This window comes from Choloepus didactylus, chromosome X (genome assembly GCF_015220235.1).
Source record: "Choloepus didactylus isolate mChoDid1 chromosome X, mChoDid1.pri, whole genome shotgun sequence".
NCBI lineage: Eukaryota > Metazoa > Chordata > Mammalia > Pilosa > Megalonychidae > Choloepus > Choloepus didactylus.
In genome coordinates this window covers 140875048-140888788 of record NC_051334.1, presented here as the reverse complement: position 1 = coordinate 140888788, position 13741 = coordinate 140875048, and the positions used below count along the sequence as shown (strand labels likewise).

At 33.8% G+C, this 13741-nt stretch overlaps 1 protein-coding gene across 6 annotated transcripts in view; it reads left to right on the top strand.

Annotated features, from left to right (window-relative positions):
• Positions 1–13741, top strand: part of KLHL13 (kelch like family member 13) — a 368989-nt gene that overhangs the window by 335628 nt on the left and 19620 nt on the right. For all 6 annotated transcript variants that reach the window (XM_037822303.1, XM_037822305.1, XM_037822301.1 and 3 more), the window contains 2 exons: positions 6462–6594; positions 7187–7383. In XM_037822303.1, coding sequence (XP_037678231.1) covers positions 6462–6594; positions 7187–7383 — 330 coding nt within the window. The remainder of the gene's footprint in view (positions 1–6461; positions 6595–7186; positions 7384–13741) is intronic.

The following is a 13741-nucleotide window of genomic DNA, read 5'->3' as shown; positions in this document are numbered from 1 at the left end:
GCCTGGACCCGGCATCATGGGATTGAGAAAATCTTCTTGACCAAAAGAAAGTGGGAAGTGAACTGAAACAGAATAAAGTTTCAGTGGCTGAAAGATTTCAAATGGAGTCGATAGGTCACTCTGGAGGGCATTATTTTGTGCTATATAGATATCCCTTCTTAGTTTTTAGTTTATTGGAACCACTAGAAGGAAGTACCTGAAGCTGTTGAACTGCAACCCAGTAGCCTTGATTTTTGAAGATGCTTGCATAATTCTGTTGTTTGCATGGTGTGACTGTGTGATTGTGAAACCCTTATGGCTCACACTCCCTTTATCCAGTGTATGGACAGATGAGTTAAAAAATGGGTACAAAAACTAAATGAAAAGTAGTGTAGGATGGAGAGGAATGGACTGCTTTGGGTGTTCTTTTTTACTTTTATTTTTATTTTTATTTTTATTCTTTTTGGAGTAAGGAAAATGTTCAAAAATTGATTGGGGTGATGAATACACAACTATATGATGATAGTGTGAACAGTTTATTTTACACCATGGATGATTGTATGGTATGTGAATAAATCTCAATAAAACTGAATTTAAAAAGGGAAAGGCTTCTGGATTTTGTCAAATGCTTTTTCTGCATCAATTGAGGTGACCATGTGGTTTTTGTCCTTTATTGTGTTAATATGTTGTACACTAATTGATTTTCTTATGTTGAACCAACCTTGCATACCATGTATAAATCCCACTTGATCATGGTGTATACTTCTTTAAACATGCTGTTCGATTCAATTTGCTAGTATTTTGTTGAGGATTTTTGCGTCTATATTCATAAGTGGTATTGGTCTGTAGTTTTCTTTTCTTATGTAACATTATCTGGCTTTGGTGTGAGGGTGATGGCCTCAAAGAATGAATTAAGGAGTGACTCCTCTTCAATTTTTTTGGAAGAGTTTGAGCACAAGTGGAGAAAAGTCTTTTGGAATATTTGGTGGAAATCCCCTATGAAGGCATATAGTCCTGGGCTTTTCTTTGTTGGGAGTATTTTGATTACTCATTCAATGTCTTTACCAGTAGTTGGTTTGTTGAGTTCTTCTCTTTCTTCTTCAGTCAGTATAGGTATTTTGTGTGTTTCTGAGAATTTTCCCATTTCATGTAGGTTATCTAATTTATTGGTGTACAGTTGTTCATGCTATGTTCATCATATCCTCTTTTTGTCTTTATTATTTCAGTGGGATTGGTAGCTGTATTAGTTAGGTTTCTCTAGGGAAACAGAATCAATGAGAGATATCTATAAATATAAGATTTATAAAAGTGCCTCCCTCAACTGTGGGTATGCAAAAGTCCAACTTCCATAGGGAAGGCAGCAAACTGGCAACTCCAATGAAGATGTTCGATGAACTCCTCAGGAAACAAACTGGCAACTGACAAACTCCTCAGGAAACACTTTGCTGGTCAGCCGAAGAAGAAGTGGAGGTCCTCTATCTGTCTTGCTTAAAAGTCTTCAACTGATTGGATTAAATCCAGCTGACTGCCTTCTCTCTTTGTGGAAGACATGCCCTTCATTGATGTCATCATTCACAGCTGCAGCCAATTGACTGATGATTTAATAAACAGCCTGTTGGTTTATTAATCAGCCACAAACATCCTTGCAGCAACAATTAGGCCAGTGCTTGTTTGACCAGACAGCTGGGTACCATCGCCTGGCCAAGTTGACACATGAACCTAAACATCACAGTAGTAATGTCCCCTTTTCATTTCTGATTTTTATATTTGCATTCTCTCTTTTTTTGTCACTCTGGCTAAAAGATTGTCAATTTTATTGATCATTTTAAAGAAGTGACTTTTGGTTTTGTTGATTCTGTTGGTTTTTTGTTTTCTGTTTCATTTATATCCACTCCAATTTTTGTTATTGCTTTACTTATGTTCACTCTGGGTTTAGTTTGGTCTTCTGTTTTTAGTTCTTTCCAGTTTTAAGGTGAGGTCTCTGATTTGAAGTCTTTCTTCTTTTTTATTGTAAGCATTTAGAGCTTTAAATGTCCCTCTCAACTCTGCCTTCCCTCCGTTCCATAAGTTTTGTTATGTTGTTTTTTCATTTTTACTTACCTCAAGAAATTTCCTAATTTTGCTTCTGATCTCCTGTTTAACACACTGGTTGTTTGAGAGTATGTTGTTTTATATCCACATATTTTTGACTTTTCCATTTCTCCCTCTGTTATTGACTTCTGTATGGCAGGGTTTATTTTTTGTCATTTTTATCCTGTTTGGTGTTCTCTGGGCTTCTTGGATGTACAAAATCATGTCTTTTACTAAGTTTGGGAAGTTCTCTGTGATTATTCCTTTGACTATTCCTTCTGCCCCTTTCTCTCTTCTTCTTCCTCTAGGACTCCCATAATGAATATACTGGTGTGCTTGATGGTGTCCCATAGCTGTCTTAGAGCTATTTTCACTTTTAATACTTCTTTTTTCCTTTAGGCTTCTCAGCCTGACTGATTTCAAGTGTGTTGTCTTCATGTTCACTGATTCTTTCTTCTCTCAGCTCCAATCTGCTCTTGAAACCCTCCTGGGAATTTTTCATTTCAGTCATTGTGGTCTTCTCAAGTATTCTGTTTCATTCCCTGTTAAACTTTCTATCTCTTTACAAGGATTCTCATATTGCTCATTCATTGTTTTCCTGATATCCTTTAGTTCTTTCTCTTTATTTTCCTTTGTCTCCTTGAAAATTTTTAAGATTTTTTTTAAAGGCTTTGTTTGGTACGTCCATATCCTGGTCTTCTTCATAAGGTGTTTTCTGGTTTGTATTCCTCTTCCTTTGGATGGGCCATCATTTCCTATTTCTGTATTTATCTTGTACTCTTTTTTTGCACAGGGTACATTTTAATATTTTAAAGTCTTAATTCTGGGATTTATTCTCTGTGATTTCTGTTTCTTGATTTTGTAACCAACTGGTGATAAGACAGAGATATTCCTGTGCTTCAGCTCTACTATCAGGAAGGTCGGCCCAAAGCAAATGTAGTGTCCAGAGTTTTCCCTGTCTTTATAGGCCTGTGTCTTTGTCTGGGGTGGATTGATACAATGGCAACCCTTGGAGCCAAGCCTCTAGCTATCTGAAGTCACTAATTAAAAGCCATGATCAGTGATCCGCCATGCCCACCCCTGGTCTTGGGGAAGATGCTTTTTATGTCCCTTTCTGTCACCAGCTAGCCAGCCAGGGTCTAGACCCCAGGGTGGCCTGCCCTGAGCATGGGGAATGGGTACTGGTATCCTCCTTGTGGAGAGAGCAATTTAGAGTTTTTTACCATAATTTATCAGCCTCTTCCTCCTGCTCTGCTCTTCCCTTCTGGCCTCTGGAGTTTCAAAATAGTTGTTTCAGACAGTTTCCTGTTTAACAGTTCTGGTGGAAGGATGTATCCTGGAGCTCCCTACTCTGCCATCTTTCCACAATTCTCCTTTGAAATGCCTCTATACTTCTCTTTTAACTTACGTTTATCTGTTCCTTTTCTTTCCTCTGAATAAAATGAAGAGCAGCCTCACAAAAAATATGCTTGGTATTGTTTTGATCAAACAAATTACATTTACTTAAAGATTGGAGTAAAGTCATTCCTTAATCTTCTTCTCTTAAGTTCCTTAACCATTGTTCATAAAATATATTTTCCATTAATATTTTTATTGCTCTTTTCAAGATACATTTCATTTTTTTCCACTTCCCTTTCAAAGTTTTCATCAAAACTTGATAGTGTGCTCATGAGTTCTTTCTAATGCAGTATTTAGTGTATAACTTTGCTTATCACATTCCTTTTTAATACCTGACAGTATTTGTGTTGTTTTTCACAATGACATATTTAATTTGACAGCTATTGATATCTGCCCACTTTTATATAAATTATTCCTAGCTAATCTCTTTTCTATATGATAGCTGCATAATGTCAATTCATAGTCTCTTGTTTTAATATGACAACTTTAAAATTTTTCAAACACATTTAAAATGTTTCAGTCTTTCATAGTTTCAGAAAAGTAACTCCCTTTATTTAATAGCATTTGAAGTATTGATACATTGGATAAGTTTAATACAAAGAAGAGAAAAACGGTGGGAAAAAAGTTATGGGGAAAATTACAAAATGGAGGAGAGGGGAAGGTTAGAGTAAAGAAATTGAGGACAGGTAACAAGTCCATATTAAATGGAAACTAAGGTCCAGAAGAAATAGAAAAATAGGAGATAAATTAGGTAAGAGTTGGGGCAGAAAGAAATTGAGTTTGAAGTTATAGAAACAGTTTGAAAGATGCCCTAAAAGAATAAGTGGACACTTTGAGAAATTTGCATTATGCAGAATCTATAGGTGTGTAGTGGACTTGCACGTAGAAAGACAACAGAGTTTATAGAATTCTGAGAAGAGGAGTGAGTACAATTTTGGTGGAAGAAAAATAATTTACAATTAAAGGACAGATTTTGAGTGTGCAGGGTATCGATATCTTTGAGGGTCTTCCTACAGTTGAATGGGGGAAAGATTTACAAGGTAAGAGCAAAAAGCAGATATAAAAAGACAGAAGAATTTGTGAAAATGACCCCCTTTTCTTTTAATGTGTGTATATGCCACAAGCACCTATAATATAAAAGTTGTTGAGAGAAATTACTGCCTTCTTCTATACAACAAAATAAGTTGCTGAAGGAACTTGAATTTTGCTCCTTTAGACATAGCTGGGAGATCAAGAAAGTGGCATGTGGACAAAATATTTAGAATTTGTATGAGAACAATCTTAATTAACAGATCTTATTCAGATAATGATACCAAGGATCTGGAATAAAGTTCACAAACATAGAATTGGATAATGCAATTATTCATTTATGCATATGGAAATAAAGGTTGTGAAATGCATAGAAAAGGGAATTACTTTACGTGCAGTGAAAATAAATGCAAAATCTCACATAAAGAGACAATTTGCTAATGGTAAATAAATTAAACCTAGAATAGAGGATACTCAGAATATAAAGAGTCTCTGAAAGTGTCAGCTTCTTTTCTTTTGGGATGCCAGGCTATACTGAAACAGTTTAGAAAAAATTTTTAAGGCAGTATAAAGGAAAGCAAAATGATTGTGTTTGTGAAGTGGGTAAATGCTACTGGTGTCTTAGCTGACCTTTCCAGATTTTGATAATTGAATATGTACCTCAAAAAACTATTTTAATGTGTAAATTGTGGGGGATAAAAATACTTCTCTCTAGAGAGAAAGTGTCTGTATCAGATAATTTCCTTGAAGTTCCAGTTCTGTAGATTCAAGTGTTTACTTAAAAAAATTGAGAATTTATGATTAAAAGATGTTTAGACTGAGGTTTGTATTATACATATGTATAGGATTAATATTTCAAAAACAGCATTCCTCATTATGTTGTACTTTGTGCTTCTTAAATCTGTGAAGCATAATTTGAAATAAAAGTTTTATTGAATCCATTAAGGGGATAGAACAATCCTTGCTATTGGTTGTTGTTGCATTACATTATTATATTATATTATTAGAATGAAATTTGTATGTGTATCATGATTTTTTAAAAAGGAAACATTTCTGTCTTTGAAACTACAGACTCAAATTTGCCAAAATACACATTCTGAGCCTCCTTATTAAATTGTATATTGTCTCCTTTTGATGCATTTTACCAGCCTGTTATAATTTTAAAGTGTTTCATTCTCCCAAATGTAGACCAAAAGAACTACCAATTATTTGGCTTTGGTTGGGATCATCAAGGGAGTAGGTGGAAGAACTAATCAACAGGCATTCTTTTCACCAGAGTCCTGTGCCTCCTCTGAGCTGTGGGTGCTAGACTAGTAATTCTCCAGTATACCTTTAGGCACCTGGGAACAATTAAGTCTCATGCTGGTGCTCCCTGGACTTTTTTTTTTTTTTTTTTTTTTTAACAAAGATAATTAAATCCTGAACTTAACTGCTTGGGCAGCAGCTGTATACTAAGTATAGGGACACCTAAAGCACAATTCCTACTTTTCAGAGATCGGAGCAATCTAATTGGTGGAAAGGAACTCCTATCTTCCAGTTAACGCAGATGCTCTCTAACTTTCTTTCTCAAAAAGAAAAAAAAGTTGTCTCAGTAAAGCACTATAAAATATTAAAATATTTGCATTTCTTATGGACAAGAATGTTAGTCTCACACTCTAATTTTGCAGAAGGTATACAAGGTAATTTTTTTCAATATAAGATAAAAGCTTGATGGTTTTGTAAATAAGTGAATGTATATATTCCCTCCTTATTTGGTCTTAATCTAAATTAGTCTCAATTTTATGTTTTACCTACATTGAAATAAATGTACATTGTCACATATTAAGAAAGCTGTTCAGTTTTATTTTTCTTCCAAGTAATTTTTCTATTAGCTTTATGTACCAAATATGTTGTTTCTGCATTAATATATAAACAAAATTTTAGCACACAGAGATTTCATACCCATTTTACCTTGATTAGTGGCTCAATTCATGTTCTTGTTGTAGGGCTTTGACCAGCTTCGACTTGAAGGATTGCTTTGTGATGTGACCCTGATGCCAGGTGACACAGATGATGCCTTCCCTGTGCATAGAGTCATGATGGCATCTGCTAGTGATTACTTCAAAGCTATGTTCACAGGTAGTTTGCCTTTTTAAACTCTGCATCCACATTAAAAGAATGTGAAAAAAAGCTGTGTTTAAATTCTTTTATTTCTAAAATGAAATTCAATTCTTTCGGGTTTGCCTTTACAAAAGAAACAGTTTCAAAAGGAATATACACCAGTAGGTATGATTGTGGGCAACAGTCTTTTCTTCTTCTTTTTTGTTATTGTTTTTTAAGTTTTTGGCACTTTTTAAATATGGGCAATGGATGTACCTTTTTCATACTTCTGCCTATCTTTATTTCACAGCTTTTCTTTTCTAGATGCATACCTGAATTGGCCATCAAAGACTCTGGGTCCTGCTAAAAAAATCTTTATCCAACAAAAGATATGAAGTGATAGGAGAAAATTTTGGAAGCACTTGCATCATGTGACCCCCATTAGTATAGAGATTCCTTTTTAAACCCTCTCTTTTAATTGCAAAATATGCAGAAGCCTAACTCTGATATGAATGCTTACACAGAACAAAACTTTTTCTTGATTTTATTACATCTCATTAGCAGCAGAAGTGAGTTTGACCTTAATTAAATTATCTACATTCACTTAATTGAATGTCTTTTTTTATTTAAGGTGGAATGAAAGAACAAGATTTAATGTGCATTAAGCTACATGGCGTGAGCAAAGTTGGTCTAAAGAAAATTATTGATTTCATTTATACTGCAAAGCTTTCTCTTAATATGGACAACCTTCAAGACACACTGGAAGCTGCCAGCTTTCTACAGATTCTTCCGGTTTTGGACTTCTGTAAAGTATTTCTCATATCTGGGGTAAGACATTTTTTAATCTTATTGCTTCTGTGGTAGACTCTGGTGTAGTCTGTTTAAGGTAGGACTCATGAGTCTATTGCATAGACATGTGAAACTTTTGCCATTATAGAGAGTTGTCATGGGGTATGTAGTCTGGGAACAAGCAGAAAAACAGTGCAGGTGCATTTTTATAAAATGAAATCATTTAATAAACGCCTTTTGTGTAATCAAATGATGTCAGACATTAGTAGTGTTTGATAATGATATATACCTTAACCTGTTTGATAATGTCATTTCCTTAAACAGTGTTTTTCCCCCACCTTAATAGTTTTATATAAGTAGTCTTCTTAAATGGAATTCTATGGAAAAGTAATTTGAGCTTCTAGAAGTCTTTTAAATTAGGCTCAGTGATATTTTTCTTCCTTTAATATGGGAGCTAGGTCTTAAGAAGAACTAATATGTATGTGTAAATCTATAAGGATATGTCTTGATTCTATAGGAACATATCACCCACTGAATTGTTTTTAGCCATTTTTTAATCAATAAGAGAGGGCACTGTCGCTTCCAATCAATGAACTACTTAGCAGTCACCCAGTTGCTGAAGAATGGTATCTTATTTTAGTTAAGACCTTTAAATTCTACTTCTGGTAAACTAAATGCCTGAGTTGTAGGGAAGTATTGCCAAAAAATTTAGAGAGCTTGCTTTTATAATTTAAAATCATGGCAATAGTACATTTTAAATGTATTGTCTAATTCATTATGTTGATGGATAATATGTTTTTCTGTAATTGGTTTTAACTCACATCAATTATAATGTTCATGAATAATTGCTGTTAGGTCTTTAAAAATAACAGTTTTTGAACATGGAGCCTTCTTTAAAACACCAGGGTCTGAGAGAAGTTGTCCTTAATTATTATTTTAACAAGCTACTCCTTGTCTTATAATGTCAGCCAACAGCTAATTTAACTGGATTATTGAAAGTGTCTCTTTTCCTTGTTTGTTTTCATTTTAAAGTACTCAGTGAACTGTCTCACAATTACTTGTTAACTTTTAAACTAATTGCTATTTTTAAGGGTTTTATGGCAGCATGGCTATATTGTTGATTTGGACTTTTCTCTAAGATGTCATCTGTATTGCACAAGTAGTCCAAGGGAAGTTTGTTCATTTCCTGTGACACTTAACTGCTTGTTGCCATTACTGGATTTGGGTGCTAAAATTTCATTTTAAATTAATCATGCAAGGCTCTTCCCCTCAGGAGCTGTAAGCATCTTTCCTCTAGTTTTGTGCCACTGACATCATATAAAGACTTCATTTCAAAGAAAAATGAACTGTATTGAGTGTATTTTTTAAATGTTTCAAGTCCAAAAACCAATTTATTAGTAACACTTAATGCCTACATTTATAGACTGTTAACATTGCTTTACACTGATCTTAGCAACACATGGTTGTCCCGAGCCAAACTAAGGGCAATCATGATTTCGTTGGAACTAATCATTAATTAGAGGCATTGTTGATCTGTTTTCTAATATGGAAAATTAGTCCTTATAACTTCAGGTGTTGGTTGTGACCAGTTCTTTACCTGAAAGAAAAAAGACCAAACTGGAAAAAACACAATTCATGAAAAGTTATAGCAGTATATAATTTTCAAAATAATAGTATTAGAAAATAATTTTGTGCTAGCTAATTATATTTAAAGCAGTTATTATTTAAAGATGATATCACAATAATTTTGCAATATTGACACATTGCCAGTAATTAGAATGTTGGGTCTTTAATCTATTTGATACATTTGTTATAACCTCATGTTTTAACCCTTTGGGAATTTCTTCATTTTCATAACCATTTATTATTTTCTTTAAGATTATGTTCTTCATTCCTGGTGTCCTCTGCAAACATTCTAAAACACATTTCTAATGGAGAGGAGGCTTCTCCCTGACTAAGATTACTTGTGGTATAGTTTATTCCTACCTCTCTCAGTTTTAGGCCTTTTCTTTTGCCTGTGAGCTTTTAGGCAACACTGCTTTTTTTTAGCATCACTCTACATACCCTTCATTCTGTTTTTCTTGGATATGTCTGTGTGATTTTATAGTGAAAATCTTCCCTCTCAGAATCCATGATAATTTTTTAGAAAAGTTGCTAGATTAGTTACTGGAATGTATGAAATCTAGCTTTTCCCTTATTCCTCTTTCATGCAGTTCATTTCTTAGTTAAACCTATGTACAGTCTTTCTCTATTATTTCCCCTTTCCTTCTCAGCAGTCAAGTGTATCAGGAAAAAACAGTATCCCTGGGTGCCTTTTCTTCTTATAAGAACTGAAAGTTTCACGATACTATAAAGGAGGATTTGTTTCTTGTTTACCTATAGGCTAAGTTATCACAGATAATTTTTTAATATAATGATTTCATGTTTTAAGAACTGTGTGCTGAGTCCAAATGGTTTAGTGCAAAATAGGCTTTCTATGTTTAATGATATAGCGAGACAATAGCTCAAACAACTGAACTCACTACTTGAGATTGAACTTTTAGAAAGATAACTCTGTTTCTAATACCATTCTATTCCATCTTGTTCCTCACCATTTGTGAGGATGAAGGAGAACAGTGGTACATATAATCTGAATCAGCAAATAACCCACAAAACATTTCTCAATACAGTATTAAAGCCACCCTAGCCTTTGGAGGGATAGAGACATCAGTTTTCTATGAAAAACATCAGGCTTGATAGAAGAACCATCCCTCTTCTTTATATAAAAGCACCTCCTTCCTAACATTGCCATTCTTTGCAGTAAGGTTTTCTCTCAGAATCATAATTAGTATTATAGTTTATTGGATCTGACATTTATGCTCTTGCTATGTTATATTCTTGGCAGTTGTGGAAAAGAGAAGTATGAAAAGAATACAGAAGGATGACAGTGAAGGATATAAAGCACAGTAGGTAAAAATTTCCATAAAACTAAAAATACTGACTTTCATATACCATGGAGACAATGGAAGATTGCCTTTGTTTAATTATATACCTATGAAAATGATGTTAGTTTTGTCCTTAAGACATTGCATTAAGTACAGCATGCTAAATACTGTACAGCTCTTCCCTGATGTACAAACTGGTTGGGGTTAAATTTTTGTTTATTGTTCACAATTTGTAATTCATAGCATTGAGCTTTTGCTCCCTCAGAATTTCTGTTATGGAAGATTATAAGCTAGTCCACAAAACCCAACTTAATGCACATTGATGAAATATGGCATTTGTAATTGAACTGGAAATTTTACAATTTAAATATTAAGTAAATAAAACGGAATAAAGGTGAGCAAGAAACCATTTTCCTTACTTTTATATAAAAGCATATTTAATCACAGAATGAAAATACTATTGGACTTTTTGACTTGGTGACATTCTTTCTTTAAATCCATTTTTTAAAAACTTGTGCTTAATTTTTTCTTGGTACAGTTATATAATTGGTTTCACCTATACATTTCATATCAGTGATGAGGTATGGGACTCAAAATGAAATGGAGAGAAATTTTATCAAGATGACCAGGTGTAATGAAGAGTTGAAGACAGTGGAAAAGAAAGAAGGTGCATATGGAAGAAAGGCAAAAGGAAGAGGAAAAGGGAGGACATGGTTCTCTCAGGGGGAAAAATGAAGGCAATCAGAAGTTATTGGAAAAGACAGTTTCTCTGCTATTAAGTAGTGCTAGCAACAGCAAGCTGTCAGGGAGGGTGGTCGTTTATACAGTAATTCTTCTGCATAGAGTGTCCACAACTCAGTTATTTGTAATGCAGAGAGTACTGCACAACAATCATATTTCACTTTCAATATTTAAATTGGATTTATTCCATAGAAGTTAATGGACATGTCTTTTAAGATATGTATGGTCTTTGGGGAGATTTAATGCAAGTTAGAGAAAAAGTTGTATAGATAATTATAGTTCACAATGAATCAAAACTGTTCTCTTCCCCACGAAACCAAGCTTAACTTTCTTATTGCTATTCTGATTGGCTGGTACCCAGCCTCCACTGGTTGTTAGATATTCTAAATATCATATCTTCAACTCTGCCTTTAACCAAGACCATCCCATTCTTGCACATCTGCCATCTGGGACTCTGCAGGGGAGTGAGAAGAAGCCTCGCTGGAGCTCAAACCACCTCAACTCCCCAGCAAGATTCTAGTGAACCATTCATTTCACATAGGAAACAGCCTTTCAATTGGCACACAGCATTAGGAGTAGCAACTCCAATGGCTCAAAAGCCATTGTAATAACTAACATTGCATCCAATAATGGAAGTGCATGGAAAGTGCAAAGGAATAAGAGAGTTGGATTCCCCAAGCTAGAGACATCATCATCTACCTCAAATGGCATTTAGAAACTGAAGAGAGACAAAGAGAAGTGTTTTGTTTTTTCTTTAAATTTTAATCATTCCCTGTTCTCTCACCAAAAGGTGATTTCCCCATGTCTTCTGATGTTCTCATCTGTAGAAGAAAGCTGGAGAGAAGATGCCTATTATATCTTCTGTTCCCCAAAGTAGCTTGATTGATTTCTTCCCAATCTTTTTCTGTGAACATGTTCTCTCTTCATTAATTGTACTTGAAGCCAGGCCATCGATTTAACAAACTAAATAGCACCAACGAGAATTTGGTACACTGAATGTCTAAAGAAGCTCCCCAATTTTGCCAGTTTTCTTAGTCTTTGTATTTCCCTTGAGAATAAAAAAGTATATACGTATTTTTCTTAAACGGGAATTTCTTTGTATAAGACACTGATTTTCAACAGAATAGCATCACAGATTTCTGACGAAACTTGCCATTCAAATGCCAAATTATGTTAATGACAATGTTTGGGTGCCTCAGGTGTAATTTGGATAATTTAGCAGTATAGCAGCAATGAGTACCTGTATGTTAATGTAAATACCACTTTCAAGATTATGATTTTTGGAAGTGCCTTTAGGAGGACTGTAGAAGTTGTTTGATTACAATAGAATAATTTATAACAATTTGTGTCAAAGAGACTTAAATGTGCACTTGATTACAAAACAATTTCATCAGTTTCCTTAAATGTTTGAGAATTTTGTCCCTTTTTGCATCCCTAGCCTTTAAAATGGTAATTTAATTATTTGGATTAACTTCTGTAATAACTCTGTTTTCAAGTGCACCTTCTTTGTAATTTTGGTCAAATTACATATTCAGGTGAAATTAGAGTTCTTTCTACCTTTGAAATTATTTTAAAATAAGCTTTAAACTTTGTACTTTATATTTTAAAAAGTATTCTATTGTATACATAAATTTGATTATATTATATGTTATGTTAACTGCACATGTTCATTATTTGACACTATCTAGGCAAAATGTTTATGGATCTGCTAAGAATCATGACTGAGAGGTGGAATCAACTGAACTATAATTGAATAATCCTGTATTTTTCTAAATATGGTTTACCATTATTCCATGATTTTGGGTCTGCTTATATTGTTAACTGTTCTTTAATTTCTATATTCTATGATTAATTTTTTAACTTTGATTACATTACTTGATAAAAAATAAGTCCCTATTACATATTTTTCTTATCTGAGTCTTGTTTTAAAATTAATAAGATTCTAGTATTTTACTATATTAATTCTATAAGCATTCTATTTTTAGTTGCATCTGTCACTGTATCTTTCATTTTATATTGCTGTTTTTTGTAATATTTAGCCTTCACTATAACCTGTATGTGAGCTATAGAAAATATTTAGCCCTTCTGTCAAGAAGATGACAATTTGGAAGGTTATGAAATACCATTTTCTGGCAATTTTTAACAGAAGTATAGGTATCTATCTATATTAACTAGGTGGTCTGTCAAGGTCTTTTTTGGTCCTGAGCCTGTGTATGTGAGCATATTGAATATAGAGAAAGTATTTTCTAAATGCCTTTAAACAAAAGGTAGGTTTCCTTATCTTGTTATTTTAATAATTCGTTTTCTTATTGGATGAAGTTAAAGAGGGAAAAAAGAAGGAATTAAATACACTGAACCCATTTCTAAATTATAATGTATGGCTCTAATCTTTAGTCTTGGTTTATTTCATATGCTATAAATTGGTGACTGACAATTGTTAACTAACAATTGGTAGGATCATTTTGCCCAAAGTACCCATACTTCATTTTGTTATTAGTAATCATGTCAGTAACCATGAGAATCTGCACACTTAGGAATTATATTTGTATTGTCATCAGTGTTTACTTGTCCATACCAATAAAGTGCGGATTACCCTTGCTCTGGGGAAGAGCTATTTCCTGCTAGCCTCAGGAAGGGGCTCCATTACCTCAAACTGGAATCCCTTCCACCTAGGTGATTTAGGCAATCAGTTATGGATTTACACAACTTAAAAGTATATGAAATACCAACCT